The 17,234-nt window shown below is 44.6% G+C and overlaps 1 protein-coding gene across 11 annotated transcripts in view; it reads right to left on the minus strand.

Annotated features, from left to right (window-relative positions):
- Positions 1 to 17,234, minus strand: part of SVIL (supervillin) — a 235,394-nt gene that overhangs the window by 127,588 nt on the left and 90,572 nt on the right. Inside the window, exon 1 of one of the 11 annotated variants that reach the window (XM_067705055.1) lies at positions 11,751 to 11,775. The exons of the other annotated variants lie outside the window; for them this stretch is intronic. Coding sequence (XP_067561156.1) covers positions 11,751 to 11,760 — 10 coding nt within the window. The 5' untranslated portion in view covers positions 11,761 to 11,775. Of the gene's footprint in view, positions 1 to 11,750; positions 11,776 to 17,234 lie in introns of those variants that run through there. 11 annotated transcript variants of the gene reach the window in all.

A 17,234-nucleotide genomic window follows, 5' to 3' on the forward strand; every position in this document is an offset into this window, starting at 1 on the left:
AAAGAATTCTGTTTTTGAAAAGATGCTCATCATGCTAATTGTTAGAGAAAGGCAAATCAAAACTACAATGAGGTACCACCTCACACTGGTCAGAATGGCCATCATTAACAAGTCGACAAATAACAAATGCTGGAGAGGGTGTGGAGAAAAGGGAACCCTCCTACACTGTGAGTGGGAATGTAAATTGGCGCAGCCACTAGGGAAAATAGTATGCAGGTTCCTCAAAAAAACTAAAAAACAGAGTTACCATATGATCCTACAATCCCATTCCTGGGCATATATCTGGACAAAACTATAATTTGAAAAGATACATGCACCCCAGTGTTCACTGCAGCACTATTTACAATAGCCAAGACATGGAAGTAACCTTAATGTCCATCAACAGATGAACGGATAAAGATGGGGTATATATATACACACATATATACACACATACACAGAATGGAATATTACTCAGCCGTAAACAAAAATGAAATAATGCCATTTGCAGCAACATGGATGGAACTAGAGATTATCATACTAAGTGAAGTAACTCAGACAGAGAAAGACAAATACCATATCACTTATATGTGGAAGCTAAAATATGACACAAATGAACTTATCTACAAAACAGAAACAGACTCACAGATATAGGGAACAGACTTGTGGTTGCTAAGGGGGTGGGGGAGGGATGGATTGGAAGTTCGGGATTAGCAGATGCAAACTTGTATATATAGAATGGATAAACAACAAGGTCCTACTGTATAGCACAGGGAACTATATTCAGTATCCTGTAATAAATCATAATGGAAAAGAATATGAAAAAGAATATAGATAAATAATTATATATGTATGTATAACTGAATCCCTTTGCTGTACACTGGAAACTAACACAACATTGTAAATCAACTGTACTTCAATAAAATAAATTAAAAAAGAATTCTATGTTTTACTCTGGTACTTAATTTTTTTGATTTTGAAAAAACGTAAACCTACACAAAGTAGAGACAAAGCTACAATGCACTCCTTACACACCACTAGGTTCAACAATCACCAAAGTTTTGTCATGCTCGCTTCTTCTATCTCTTCTCTCTCCACAACATTATTTTAAAGCAAACCCAAGATATCAAGTCATTTTACCCCTATATATACTTCAATCGGCATTTAAAAACATTATGGACATCTTCTTGCCCAACCATCAAGATATTACCCTATGTAACAAGATTAACAAATTAGTTGGTGTCATTTAATACTCGATCTACCCTCCAACTGCCTCAAAAATGTGTCTACACAGTTGGTTTGCTCAAATCAAGATGTATCTATGGTTTAATTTTTTTAAACATTTAACTCTGTGAATATTAGATCTATTAGAAATTTATCCTGATGTAATGGTACAATTTATTTAAAGACATAAATTTATTCATCATTTATTAATTATTCTCTCACGTGGTCACCCAGTTGTCTTAACGTTTATTTAATAGTCCTTTTTTCCCCATTGATTTTAAATGATACTTTTTTCCATTTCTTTTATTTATTCCCACATATTCTAGGGACTCTTTCTGGTTTTCTAGTCTGTTCCACTGTCTGTTCACTCACATGCCAGTGAGCGAGTGAATCACCTTTTAATTACTGAGGCGTCACAATGTATTTAATAAGTGGTGGCTCGTTTATTTACCTGTGTGAACTTTAGAATCCCCTTGCCTACCTTTTTTTCTTTTTTTAAGAGTTGGTATTTTATTGGAAATATGTTAAATTTAATAAAATTAACTTAGGAAGATTTGCGATATTCGTGATCTTGAATTATCCTATTCTAGAACACGATGCATGCCTTTCCACTTTTTTTTTTCAAATTCTTTTTGTATTCTTTAGGTGTATTGTCCAATTTTCTACATGTAGATTTCACATATTCCATGCCAAGTTATTCCTTGGTACTTAATCCAAGGCTGTGTTGCCTTAGTAAATGTGCACGTCTCTTTCTCCGAAGTCCTTGCATGGGCCCTTGTTTGGAGGTATAGCTTTTAAGTGTCAAGGTCTGGCTCGCTGCCTTGGAAGATGCTCAAAAGCCCAGGCTCGCCTGTGCTGTGACAACCAGGCCACACCCCCGAAGCAAAGCAGGGAGCAGTTCAATTCAGGCCAAAGCCTTCCTGTCCCAACTCCCATTCCATTCGTGGGCAGGGCTCAAGGAGCTGGGGATCTGGGGAAAGCAGAAGACTGCGAAACAGCCAACTCTGGGGCCTGTGAGATTCCTTATCTCCTGCCAAGCTCGTACAGAAGCTAAACTTTCTCTAATTGGCAACTAAAAATTTGCTCTGTGATTAACAGTGCTGCAAGACAGGCACCTGCCCGATCGTTCTTCCAGGTTGCCAGGGCAGGTTATGAAAGGCCCCTGGCGGCCACTGCACAGCTCTGGACATGGCAGTCACCTCCGCAGCCAAATCCTTCTTGCTCAGGACACGGGGCTCCGTGTGCTTCCTGCTGACCTAGCGGACCTCCATCAGGATGCAGTGGTGGGGATGGAGAAAGTCGGGGCAGCCCTCGCCCTTTTCTCATGCATGTGCTGTGGCTCCCCGTGGACTTGAGGGGTGGTCCCACATGGCCCCTCCATTCCTGCAGACCTCTGTACCCAATCAGCCCTCCAGCGCAGCCGTTCCCCCTGCGCCCGCTCTGGTCCCTCCCTTTTTCTCCCTGGGGCTGTCATCGTAGTTTGGGACCCACCCAATCCCAGCCGCCTCCTGACGACCTCATCCTTCCTGCGGCCACCAGCATCTGCCCTGTCATGATGCCCAAGGTTTCCTGTGGGCAGTAAACACACCCCATTTACCTCGCCATTTAAGGCTCTCCACGGCCCAGTCAATGTCTGTTCCTTCCACCTTCCCTCCTGCCCACCAACCCCCATCGTTCCACTTATCAAAATCCTCTCCAGGGCTTCCCTGGTGGCACAGTGGCTGAGAGCCCACCTGCCGATGCAGGGGACACGGGTTCGTGCCCCGGTCCGGGAAGATCCCACATGCCGCGGAGCGGCTGGGCCCGTGAGCCATGGCCGCTGAGCCTGCGCGTCCGGAGCCTGTGCTCCGCAACGGGAGAGGCCACAACAGTGAGAGGCCCGCGTACCGCAAAAAAACAAAACAAAACAAAACAAAACCTCTCCATCCTTTGCATCTAGGAAGTCTCCCCAGACTCCTGCTGCTCTACCTCAGCACATACGCCATCAGACCGTGACCCTTTGTGCGCCTGCCTACGGCTCCCGAGCTGCCTGGGGTAGCTCTGCAGCACCCAAAGCACTGCTCGCTCGTAAAAAGCTTCCAAGTTGCGTTTGTGCACAAAGTGACCAGCCAGTTCATACTCGCCTACGTGTCTGATCTCTACTTTCTGCTCTTTCGATATGGAATATCTCACTTTCTGCCTTTGGGGATAACACCACTTCGCACTTACAGAACACCCACTCAGCGCCCGAGGGCGAGGCGCATCTCCATCCTGAGTCACGTGTTTGCACTGGTGTCTCCTTCTGCCTCGCCTGGATCCCTCTGACCGTAATGCTTGGTGTACTTTCGTGTGGTTACAAGGAAGCTCGTTTACCACCTTCCGTACACTGCTCCTTCCTATTTCTTTTAACGACTCAAAGCACTCAGCAGCCCCTCTTCTTAAAGGCTGTTTTAAATGTAAGGGCTGGACCCTAGGGCCGGTGCGGCTGCTAGGAACTGCGGCGGGGAGGGACCGTCAGTCAGTGTCAAGTGGCTACTCATCCCCAAGCGCCCTCATGCCAGGCAGGATGTGACAAGTCTCTTTTTAGCTCTGGCAGGCGTGTCCCTCTCACATATGACCGTTCAAATGCCACCCCTTGGTGGAGATTAAAAAATGACTTGACATTTTATGACATCCTGGGACGTTCCATAGAGGAACCGGGAGCAAGCCAAGGCCAAAGGTACAGAAGTCCTTGAGTTCAAGGGCACCTGGAGGTTAGGGTTGGCGGCCGTCAGATGAGGCTGCAAGGCGGCGGGTCCCAGCCCTGTAGCATCTTACAGGAGACGGACAGGAACATCTCAGAAGCTGGGCAACTCCTTGGAAAATGGCTGGTCGCCACCAGTCAGAACTCAGAGTGAATCCTTCATGGTGCCTGGAGATGGCTGGCTGCCTGGGACCCCTGCACTTGGGGGCAGCCTAGAGGTTCAAGGGCACTTATGGATATTATAAACCAAAGGGGCCATGCCAGCAACAAAGGAGAACATGTATCGCTCCACTGACACTGAGCTCCAGGAATTAGTGGGAGGGAAGGGGCTGTGGAAGGGCGTGACATCTGCCAGCAAACGTTGGTTCGTTTTTCTCCGGAAATATTCTACCTGTCTTAAGGGAAGGTTCAGGTGTTGGCAGGATTCACCTCCTCTTCTATCTACGAAAATATCAACTCTCGGCGCTCCTTCCCATTACAAGCAAAAAGAGAATCTGCTTGGACCTCGGGTGGCACGTGTGTGCCAGGTGGGCAGTGGGGTCACTGGAGCCAAGTTCCCAGGGAATCTGGAGACACAGGGACAGCACAACTCTGGCTGCAGGTCCTTAGCGGCTGATAGAAATACATGCCCTCGTTCTAGTTGTTCTCAGGGGAAGATTCTAGAGCATCCTGATGTTCCTTCACCCCTAGCTTCTCATGTGCTGATAACGACATCAGCTACCAGAATGACTGAGAGTTCTTTACCTCATACATGCAAGCGGTGATGGAGTTGGAAGGGAGCTCCTCCGTGAGCTGAATTATAGTTGAATTACTTGCAAACTGAAACATGATTCCCTACTTGAGGACTCAGGGTCTGGGAGCCATGCTGTACTCCCTTATGAGCTCTGCCCACATACGCTGCAGTTCAACAAATAATTTGCATTTCAAAGGAACTGCCCTGGAACTCTGGATCTAGTAAAAAATAAGAAGAGGATATCCTGCGTTCGCTTGGATTTTAAATGATTTTTTTCTAAGAGATGTTACACACTTAAAAAAAAAACACCCACAAAAACTTAGCAAAGGAAAATTCAATTTTCAAAATAGCTTCTGATCCTTTAGTAAGTGTGCTTTTCCTGACCATACAGCTGAGTAGAACAATGGTGACAAGGGCCCACAGCAGGTGTGTCCATTCCCACACCGGTGGCAATGGGTGGCACTGGGCCAAGATGCCGTAGAGGGAGGGACAGAAGGCCAAAGGCGGGACCACCCACCATGCTGTGCATCACAGCACCTGGGGGAGGGTAACAGCCCCGCCCCTCAGTTATGAATAAACAGGCTGGGGTGGGGCTCAGTAAACCGTTTCTGTCAAGAGCCGCATCAAGCGATTCTAATGATCTTTCAACTTTTGAAAACAACCCCCTCGATAAATTAACTATGACCTATTCAAACTGATGCTGATATGACTCTAGCTAAAATATTTTATTTCAATTAATCCCAAATCTCCTCTGATGAATTATGCAACTATTCACTACAATTTCACATCTGAACCAAAACAAAATTCTCTTATTTTATGTGCTATTTTAAAAAGGAACCCACTAAAGGGTAACAAAATCCAGGTAATCATCTTACATATCAGTTCCAAAAACCCACCCAACTCCACATAAGCAGGAAAGTTTTCCTTTCCCCTGGTGGGATGTACACGAGTTATGACCAAGGCGTTCTGGGTGTGAACCAGCTACAGAATGCTGGTTAAATCTGACATACTGAGCACCACCTCCTGAGGAAACTGAGTTTGGAATGATCACTCAGGCATCAGAAGTAGTCATTTTCTATTACTGTTACTAAGATAACACATTTTTAAACAATTTTTTAAAATTAAAGAATATTAAATAATTTCACTAGATTTCAAGGGAAACACAGGCTCAAACCACCTACTTTTAACACCAAGGTTACAAAAATCATTGCAATAACTTTTTAGTTGAAAAAAAATCCTTACAATGTAAATTGGCGCAGCCACTATGGAGAACAGTATGGAGGTTCCTCAAAAATATAGAAGTAGAACTACCATATGATCCAGCAATCCCACTCCTGGGCATATATCCAGAGAAAACTAATAATTCAAAAAGATCCACGCTCCCCTATGGTCATAGCAGCACTATTCACAATAGCCAGGACATGGAAACAACCTAAATGTCCATCGACAGATGAACGGATAAAGAAGATGTGGTACCTATATACATATGATGGAATACTACTCAGCCATAAACAAGAATGAAATAATGCCATTTGCAGCAACATGGATGGACCTAGAGATGATCATACTAAGTGAAGTAAGTCAGACAGAGAAAGACGATATCATACGATATCACTTATATGCGGAATTTAAAATATGACATAAATGAACTTATCTACGAAACAGAAACAGACTCACAGACACAGAGAACAGACTTGAGGTTGCCGGGGGTGGTGAGGGATGGACTGGGAGTTTGGGGTTAGTAGATACAAACTAGTGTATATAGGATGGATAAACAACAAGGTCCTACTGTAGAGCACAGAGCACAGGGAACCGTATTCAATATCCTGTGATAAACCATCATGGAAAAGAATATGAAAAACAATGTATATATATGTATAACTGAGTCACTTTGCTATACAGCAGAAATTAACACAACATTGTAAATCAACTATACTTCAATAAAATAAATTTAAAAAGAAGAAAAAAAAATCCTTACAGCTTAAGGCTAACATTAAACCTCAGAGTTATCTTTGCTCTAATGAAGATTAATAATCATAATCTCTCAACAAACACGGCCATGCTGCAAGCGCTGCTTTAAGTGTCTCTGAACAACTCTATGCGCCAGGTACATTATTGTCCCCATTTTACAGATGAGAACACTGAGACAGAGGCTGAGTTACCTTCCCATGCTATTGCAGGTATGGGTGACGCTTGGACAACACGGGTTTAAACTGTGCGGGTCCACTTAGATGCAGATTTTTTTTCAGTAAATACAACACTATGTGATCTGAGGTTGGTTGGTTTCACGGATGCTGAAACTCGGATACTGAGGGCTACCTATGGGACTTGAGAATCCACGGATTTTGGTATCCGTGGCAGGTCCTGGAACCAATGCCCTGTGGATACCGAGGGAGGACGTTAGTAACTAAATGTTGGAATTTGAACCCCAGCAGTCTGGCCGCAGGGGCCACACAGAGATGCTACAGTCACACACCAGGTTTGAACTTTCAAATACATGAATCACGTTAGCAAACTTTTGAAGGTAAAGGGCAGCATCCACAGTATTTAAGGAACATACCAATTTTTACATTGCTATTATTAAAAACTACCACATCACAATGATCTTAGCGCCCTGGCTTTAGATTTAAATAAACCATTTTCCAGACATCGGCCACCTTGTTTTCAACCTTTTAAAATTATCCTAATTCAGTTATTTTAAAAAAAGTTCAAGAGTCTGTTGTCTAGCATATTTCCCCCAGCAACACACAAAGCAAATTCTGCACGGCACTGGATTAAATGACAGACTGGATTCCAGTTTTATCAGCAGTATCTTCTGGGCTTAATTACTCATTTCGTTTAAAAGCTAAAACTGATTATTCCTCCCTTGTCACAGGCGGTATAAAAACGGAACTGGTTAAAACAAAAACCCGTAATTACCTTCCTTCTGGAGAAGGCCTGAATGAGTCAGAAGTGCTAACAAAGAAAATTGTCGCTCGGGAGCTGGGCAGGTGAGGACAGCAAGCTCATTCCTCATTCGCGCGCGCGTGTGTGTGTGTGTGTCCCATTCAACAACTTCTTCACTGCACAAGTATTTACTGATCACCTGAAGTAACGGGAGTCCTAAATATCAGACACAGCAATACCAAATATAAGTATAAAAACATTTTCCAGACATGCTTAGAAGCACTGCCACTTGGAAATACCCAATTTTCAGGATAATTAAGAGTTCACCATTTGGACTTAGTTTTTGTGCACCATGTGAGGTTTAGATTCTTTTTGTTTTGCCTTTGGGATATTCAGCTGCTCTAAAATCATTTGCTGAAAAGGCCACCCTTACTCCATTAAGCTGCTTCTACATCTTTGTAAAAAATTAGCCGGGTTCATTTCTGGGCTCTGTATTCCATTCCATCAATCTATGTGTCTATCCCACAGGACCACAGTGTGTTGATTACTGAAGCTCTATATTTCAAAAACTAACTCAAAATGGATCATGAACTTAAATGTAAAATGTAAAACTATAAAAGCTTTTGGAACAACAGGAGATAAATTTATTATTTCAAGATCTAGGACTTGGCAAAGAGTTCTTAAATTCGATACCAAAAGCACAATCCATAAATGGAAAAACTGATACATGGAACCTTTTCAAAATGTAAAACTTTTGCTCTTCAAAAAACCCCATTAAATGTACATCAAATCAAAAAAAAAAAAGAGTTCACCGTACTTTCATCGAGTCTAAATGTAAGTGGATGGCTTCCCTACACAGTTCGCAACACCACATCGCAGCCCACCTTCATAAGGAGCCTCTGAAGAAGACCAAATGTAGTCGCTGTTTAAATCCTGATCAACTCGAGGTTCTTTCCACGTATAGGCTGGTGGCTTATTAGGCCTTTTCTATTTGAGGAAACTGCGTTTCTAGCTTTAAGACAAAAACAGGTAAACCTGTTCCGTAACTTTGGAGTTCAGGCGATTATGACAAGATATGCGCACGATGTTCTGAAATTAAATAAAACCTACAACAAACTGATCTACAGGACAGACCTCAGATAAATAAAACCTCACAGAGCAAACCTGTTAATTTGCCATTAGGGTTTGCCGTACTGCGTTGCTATTTTTTATGGGAAGTGCATGGCAGGTCATGCGTTTCTCTAAAGAACAGATTTTATTTTAAGTTTCAAATAATATGTTAGTAAAATCCTAAAATGACAGTACAGAGGGCAGCCAGAGTGCACCCAAGTAATGCCATTCTTCTGTGTGGTCTACACTGAGGCCGGGGTGCTGGCTGGCTCTAGAATCTTCTCTCGTGTGCCAAGGCCCTACACAGGTGTGTGTGTGTGTGTGTGTGTGTGTGTGTGTGTGTGTGTGTGTGTGTGTGTGTGTGTGTGTGTGTGTGTGTGTGTGTGTGTGTGTGTGTGTGTACGTGCTGCATATATATGCATGCTGTTCTCCACGCTGCTATTTAAATCTAAGTCAACTGGAGAATTAGCAAGTTCACATTAAGAAATTCTGACCAATTAGGAAACTATATTCAATACCCTGTGATAAACCATAACGGAAAAGAACGTTAAAGAAGAATGGGTACCTGTGTATAACTGGATCGCTTTGCTGCACACCAGAGATTGACACAACATTGTAAATCAACTATACTTCAACCAAAAACTAATAAAAGAAATTTTGTAGGCGTAACTAAAAAACTCTCCAAGAAGTATGTGAAAACACACCCTTTTCGGAGATTTCCTGGAGGAAATCCTCCTACGTGACCATGACGTGGGGTTTCTGTGTGTCCTCCGAGGTACACAGTATACTTGTTGCCAGTGGGCTCCAGATGCCAATAGGGATGAGACTTTTCTCAAATCAGTGTCTGTGCGGCTCTCCACGGAACGGAGGGGGAAAGATGGCCTGGACAGGCCAAATTTGGTAGCAGGTGGGGAATACCTGATTTAGAAGACGGACGCCTGCTTCAATATTGCACAGTCTGGCCCAGACAGAAGAGGTTTTCAAGTCCTGGAACACAGTCAATGTCACAGGCCATGTAAAGCTGGCTCAGTAACCTCCAGACTATACACAGTACAATGCCTGGGGCAGCCCACCTGGAGCCCTACGACGGCTCCCAAGGGGCTCACGTGAGCGCGAGGGCAGCGGGCTGTTCTCCTGGGGGGCTGGCTGATGCAGCCCTCTTCAGGATGCAAGACAGAAAGCTCTAGAATAAGCTCCAAACCCAATAGCTGCACCGGCTCAGATGAAGATTCAAGACCCCAGTACATGATTCTGAGGGTGGGGAGAGCTGATGGTAGAGTCTGTCATCAGGGGCCTCAGGCAGACTTCTTCTGGGTTAGCGTCTGCCGGAAGCAGAGACAAAGCTCAGGCAGACCCCAGCCCCGCACGGCCCTGCCGCTCACACAGACCCACGATGCCCGGCGCAGCCCGGACCCTGTAACCAAACCCACTCGCAGACCCCGGGGCCTCCGTGACTCACGCGTGACCATCCAGGCGCACTGGTCCAGGGAGCGCCGGACCCTCTGCGGCCCTTCTCTTCCAGGTCACAGGCGTGGGCTTTCAGCAGACGCTCTAACGCAGAGCTTCTGGGGCCCCCGCGTGCTTGAAGGCCCCAGAGGTCTGTAGCGGGAGGGCGGGATTCGTGCTAAAAGCGGCGACTCAAGATCCAGGCCTGAGCAGCCTAGGATGGCAACCATCACATCCCCCAGGGGAAAGAAGACGAAACAGCCTCTAGAGTCTAAACGGAGACTCTCGAGTGACAGATGCACAAAACAAACGTACGGTTACCAGGGGAAGATCGGGGGAGAGGGATAAACTGGGAGACTGGGATGGACATAGACACGCTACTATATATAAAATAGATAACTAATAAGGACCTACTGCATAGCCCGGGAACTCCACTCAATACTCTGAAACGGCCTATATGGGAAAAGAATCTAAACACGAGTGGGTACATGCAGATGTATAACTGACTCACTTTAACACAACATTGTAAGTCAACTAGACTCCAATAAAAATTAATTTAAAAATAATAAACTGAAACTACAACTAATAATTCTTTGAATTCCTTCCTCAGAGGGCTGACAGAAAGCACTACACACAAAACCATATATATATATTTTTTTTTCAGTCACCCATGTTTAAGTTCTTTTATATACTTCATTGGCTTAAGAATATAAATTGAAGGGGGTTTTTCAATACCAGAGAAGAAATGTCTTCACGTGGATACTGGGTCACAGTCTGTGTGAGGAAAATGAGGGATCTGGGGTAATCTGCTGGGCTGTCAAACTCTAACGACTCTTCTGACAGAATGATTTTGGTCGGGGAAAGCTAAGACTGTCCAGACGTAGGACAAATGTTTACGATCAGGGTCAAGTGTGTTTACTCCTCTTCGGCGGTTAGCATTTAGAAAAGAGCTTTGACTAAAGATGAAGTGAATGCATCCAAAGCTGATACTTAACACTCCTTGGAAGAGTCACCGACTCACAGCCACCGCTTCCAAAGCCCACCGACTCACAGGCACCGGCCGGCAGTGTAGACGGTGAGGTCCATCTTTTCACGGCAACATCTATTTTTGAAGGCCAGCACATGCACACATACAATATGATATGGTTTCCTTTTGAAAGTCATAACAGCCAAATAATTACAACGTTTCTAAATTTAAATTTGAGTTAACCAACACCCAAGCAGGAGCTGAGGTTCGATTTTAATTTTCGCTCTACTAAAATTACACTAGACTGTCACGTACTCCCTGTCTCCTTCTTACCAGTGGCAAACTACATTCTAAACATTGTAAGTAGATACTGTGTGGCTGTCAGTCACACACAGCCACACAGACATGTACGATGCATCTATAAACAAAGATAACAGGAAAGGAAAGGTCACCAGTTCACTCTAACAACAAATGAGAATCTCGGTCCACAGAATGTCGTGGCGCCTAAAAAGTTAGATTCCACGTCTCAGAACATCATGATTTTTGAAAGACCAATTCTCGTATTAGCAGCGTTACCAAAGCTCTCGGAGCTGTGAAAAGGGAGGGTTTATGTCTATATAAATAGATGTCATATATATGTTTTTAAAATGATCACGGCACTCCTTCAAATCGGGAAAACTTACACGTATCCATGGCTGCATGCTAGTCCTGATCGTTAAGCTGAAGATGAAGAGGAGGTGGGAAGAGAAAAGGGAATATGGGAAAGTGGAAGTAAAATAGGAAGAAGGAAGATGAAAAGGGAAGAGGAAGAAGAAAGAAGGAAGGAAGGGGAGAAGGAAGGAAGAGAGAAGGGAGGAAGGAGAGAAGGAAGGAAGAGAGAAGGAAGGAAGGAAGGAGAGAGAGAAGGAAGGAAGAGAGAAGGAAGGAGAGAAGGAAGGAGAGAAGGAAGGAAGGAAGGAGAGAGAGAAGGAAGGAAGGAGAGAAGTGGGGAACAGGAAAGAGGAGGGTGAGAAGGCGGCTAACTCTCCTTATATCGTCCCTAAATGTTCACCAACTCCTCGAACAAACCAGAGAAGGTCAGGTGGTGACTCGGGTAGTGCACGGGGTTGGTTATTTTAAAGACATCCATTCAGCACAACAGCTGAGCTGAATTCTTTTTGATATATAGTCACCTGACCCAATTAAACACACGTATTCACCCACAGCGGACACAAGCATCCAGCAGGGGCCGTGACGGAGCACCCCGGCCTCTCTGGTCCTGATGTTTAATAACGGACTACCCTACATTCTTCTAAGAAACAGGTACGTCTTGTTGCACTCGTAGAGGGAAAATCACTCTGGTCTGTTTGGATATTCAATGAAAAGAAACGCAGTGGAGACTTAACTGACCCCCCCGGGTTATTCTACACATAAGGACACCGGTGTTTGCCCTGAGCTGCTCAGATGAGCCCGTCGCTGTGGGAGGGCAACAGGAGGCCCGCTTCACCCTGAGCAGAGCTTCCCGGGGGAGACAGCGAGTTCCCTGCTCTGGAAAGCTGAGGGGGCTGCTGGGGAGAGGCACCCCAGACCAAGGAGAAGAGGATGCAAAGGCAGAACAGGGAAGGTCCCTGGCGCCAGGACGGGGGCTGCCACTGTGGTCGGAGCCCGGGGTGCAGAGGGAAGGGCTCCCCAGGCTCCCCAAGGCCGTCACCCCAACCACCCGGGCTGTGGGCTCATGGGTGGGGCTGAGGGCCACGACCTTGGATGTTGGCTGGCCCTTCTCGACCTTAAAGCATCCTCCAACCCTGAATGTCCTTCCTGCGCCGCCCAAGAGTTCCCATTCTCTTTTGCTGTGGGTTCATTTTAATAGTAAAGGTTCTGGGGAAAAGCTGCACACACACACACACACACACACACAGAGACACAGACACACACACACACACACACACACACAAAGGTGGTATAGGTCGACACCTGGGATTTCAGGTGTGAGGCTAGGTGACTTGGGCGGGTTCACAGGCCAGCCTCCATTCTTCCCTTCCCATTCCACGTTCTCAACTGTCAGAGGTTCACAGGACGTAGACATTTGGGGGAAGATACACAGTATCATTAGCAGCCAGGCTGGTCCTCCAAAGAAACTGTTATAAACGACAAGCATCCGGCATGGTTCTCCAGGAAAGACCAAGACTTCACACAAGCCCTCATCACAGAAAAGTGTCCCCATCACGCACAGCACAGCCCCGGCTCCCAAAGGACAGCTCTGGTTTGTATCCCTAAGAGTAAAAAAGTTAAAAGCAAAACTAAATCAAAAAAACTGTGTAACACTAATTTCTCACAAAACTCCATGACCTCAGGCTAAAACACAGACTCAGGAAAGATGCAGGACGCAGCCAGAGGACACGCTGGTGACATATTCGATTCCAGCCCCGTCCCCCAGGCCACTTTGGTGCTGGATTCGCAGCAAGTCCGTCCACATTGAGCGTTAAGCAAGCGGTGCCTGTGATATTAGCTTAAGGATTCAAGTTAACGCTATCAGTGATGGTGAGACTGCGAACACGTCTCTTTGGATACATAGTTCAAAACGTGCAAAGGAACATTTGAAGCGTTTGGGGCCACAAAGAACCTATAACACCACACCCTGTGTGTGTGTGTGTGTGTGTGTGTGCTTGCATCAGGGATGTTTATTTGTGCACTGGTGGGAAGGATGGGGAATCCATAGAAAAGTTTCCTCTGATACAATAAGCTTCAGTTTCTCTTACAAAGCGCGGCATTTTAAATGTTTCCGCTGCAATTCCAGCATCACCAAGATGCACTGAGGTTCTCCAACCTGTATCAGCAGATGCGTAAAGCGCAAATCCACTTCCCCAGACCTGCGCCGTCCACCACACAGGGCTGCTGCCGTCTGAACTAGCTAAAATCATTCAAGTTGGAAGTTCAGTCCCTCAGTTGCACACACCATTTTTCAAGGGCTCAAAGCCACCTGTGATTAGCGGCTACCCGACAGAACAGCATCCACAGAGAACATGTCCATCAACACAGAAAGTCTTACTGGACAATCATGACCCAGACCCACCGGCTGCCCTGACCGTGTTTCAGGGGCTGGATGGGCCGCCGCAGAGCTCCGGTTGGGGTCACCTGGAATTTCTGAGAGCCTCACTTTTATACAAATAATCAGGAGGAGGCTTTAGTCTCTCGAAAGACTGTGTTTGTTCTTCAGGTTTGGGGAGTCATTAGTCCCTTTCTCTTCTCCTCTATTAAATGAACTTTCACCACGAGGAACATTTTTCATATAGTTTTTGTGAGACAGTCTAACCTCCTGAAGCCTGTCCATGCACCTGTTCAAACACATCTGCTCAACAAAATCATCTCTTGCAGTGACCACCACCAGAAACACAACTTGCCTGCAATAACAGTTCTGGCTTCACCCCGTCCTAAGTTATCTACCTGTCAGTCTTTTTCTTTAATTTGAGCTCATTAGTTATAAAAGTCATCATCAGCTCTCATATTAGCCAGAGAGATACTCTTCATAAAAATTAGCTCTGAAAACTCTCTTCGTTCAAATACCAAGGTACTTTGTCCTCCTTGAATCCCAGAGCATCCATTTACCATCTGATGTGACCACTTTGATCTGGATACGCTGTGATTCACTTTTAATGAAATCATTCTCTGGTGAAGGACAAATGTTGAAATGCTTACGGTCCTACGAACCAAGAACGCCCTTTCCAACTTGTGCAAAATTAAATGTAAAAATAGTGCTAACATACAATGTGAGCAGGAAAGCCGCTTATGTACTAGTTAGTAACACAGTCAGTTTCACCTGGCGGTAGAGTTGACCAGATGGATAATCTTAGGGAGAAAAATGCACAGAATGTTAAAGTATAGGTTGCAAAGGTTCTGCCGTCAGACAGCTCCCCTCACAGTACAATTCTTACACGATAATAGTTCATCTGTGATGCCCAAGCTCTATGTAAGCTCATTTCAAAGTCTTCAGGTAAAATGACCTTTCCTTTTATAATTTTTTTCTAAGTTTACTAAAAAGATTCAAGAGACACAAAGTCTGAAAGTAAGAAGTCAAGCTGATTCAATGACGTATTTCTGCAACATCCTGGTGGATGATATCAATGTCCACCTTTACCTCGGCAACGAATCAACATTTTATAGATAGCCCTTTATGACAGCGGAGGGAACACAGGTTAAAAAAAGAAGAGAGAGAGAGAGAGAGAGAGAGAGAGAGGTATCTGACCTGTACCTGCCTAAATTAAACAAAGTTTTTAAGAAGCTTATGAACTTTATCAGTATAAATTATAGGGGAGGAGAGAATTGCAGAGATAGAAAATGCAAACAGTAGGCAGATAATAAACCTAAAAAGTACCTCCTTTGGGCTAGAAACAAAGTATTTTAAATTCCATCATGTACACACTTTAAGGGCACATTCAGGGTTGAAGATGAAGAGTCTCAGGGGACTTGAGTACAATTCCATTAGAACTTAAGCTCCACGACGACTGGGATTTTGGTTTTTCACTATTCTTTCCCCCAAAACCTGTACCAGTCCCTGGCACATAGTAAGTGCTCAGAAAATAACTGCTGATAGAGAAAGCGCTCAGCCTACTCCTGTCATGACCAGAAAAACTGGGTCTTGGGCATCCCTCCTGGACTTGGCCGTGACCACACTGGGGTCTCACATCAGGCGAAAAAGTAAAAGCCCTAAAGAAGATAAGACTATGTCAAGTTAGAGAAAAGACAATTTAAGTATTTAAATGAAACCAAGAGAAATGACCAGAGCTTAATCTAAAATGATGGTAGAAACTTCCAGAAAGGACTGAAGACAAAGAATGGTGATCAGGCCAACGGAGAAGGAAGAAATTGGCTGCACATTTCAGGAGCAGCAAGTACAAGGAGGAGACATTGTACATACATATGCGTTCTCGCTCAAGACATTTCTAACTTGTTCTCGCCTCTCTCATCTTGGACCGCCACCTTCCAGATGCAGGGTTTCCTTTCCAGGGAAGGCTGGAATATTTTCAAGCTCTGAAATCTTTAGATTATAGCATCCATGTCAGTAGAAGGGGCTTTAGAAATCATCCAGTCCGGCGCTCATTTGAATGAATGAGGCTGAGAGGTTAAGAATGTACCCAAGGTCACACAGCTGGTTATTAAGACAAGCGTTGTCCTCACTTCCTCTGTCATTGCCCCCAAGCACTCCTCAGGGTCACACACCTTCAACGTCTAAATGAGATTTTCTTTGTCCACTCAGAGCAGGAAAAATTTTACCCGGGAGCTCTGGGAGGTGGGCTGAGGGTGGGAAGAGCACGTAGCTGGTTTGCTATCATTGCTTTCACAATATTTTCCTCCCATGTGTTCCCTGTTCCACTTTCTTCCTGCAGCTCACTTTTGAATATTTAAATATTTAAGAACTGTGAGCTGCCTGCAAGCTCTCTGAAGCCTCCGGAGAGAAGAACGGATACACATCCAAATAAATAAATTCCATCTCCACGGGAGGCTCCTGTGCTGGGGTACAAGGCATTGCAGGAAGCTCACTCATCCTGGTCTACTGCATCACAGCAATGGTTATCCAGTCACGGAAGTGTAAAATATTCAACGCTTTTGATCAAAAATGTATGAAATCGTAAAGCCAAAGGATTATGCGTGTGTGCCTGAAATGAACTTCTGGTGGAAATTAAGACCGTGAGCATAATTTGCAGAGCCGTCTACCTTTTAGTGGCTTGCCCCAGTGTTTTCTTCTAACCTGGTTCAAACGTATGGCGTCACGAGCTGCGTTAGGTATCCGACACAATACTTGCCAACCAATAACAGACATTCAAATGTCATTTGTCTTTGGGTTTCATCATGGCAACTGTTAAAGGAATAAACGAACTGCAGAATTAAATGAATACAGCTGAATTTGGTGACCATCCTAGCACATGGTAAGCTGAAATATCAGCTTCAATTTTAAAAAACTCTTTCTCTAAGAAAATCCGTATGCAAAAAGAGGACTAAAACTTTCAGAAGTTATTTTCCCTTTCATAACTGATTTCTTAATTCCACATATTTTAAGCTACTACTGAAAACCAATTGCTTTCCTACTTGGGTTTGGCTGGAGTGGCTGTGTGTTGTTGTTGAGTGTATAACGTGTGTCCAAGTACAATACGTGTCTATTTTAAATTTTTGGTTAAATGAGATAAAATTAG

The sequence above is a fragment of the Pseudorca crassidens genome, chromosome 1 (assembly GCF_039906515.1).
Source record: "Pseudorca crassidens isolate mPseCra1 chromosome 1, mPseCra1.hap1, whole genome shotgun sequence".
Classification (NCBI taxonomy): domain Eukaryota; kingdom Metazoa; phylum Chordata; class Mammalia; order Artiodactyla; family Delphinidae; genus Pseudorca; species Pseudorca crassidens.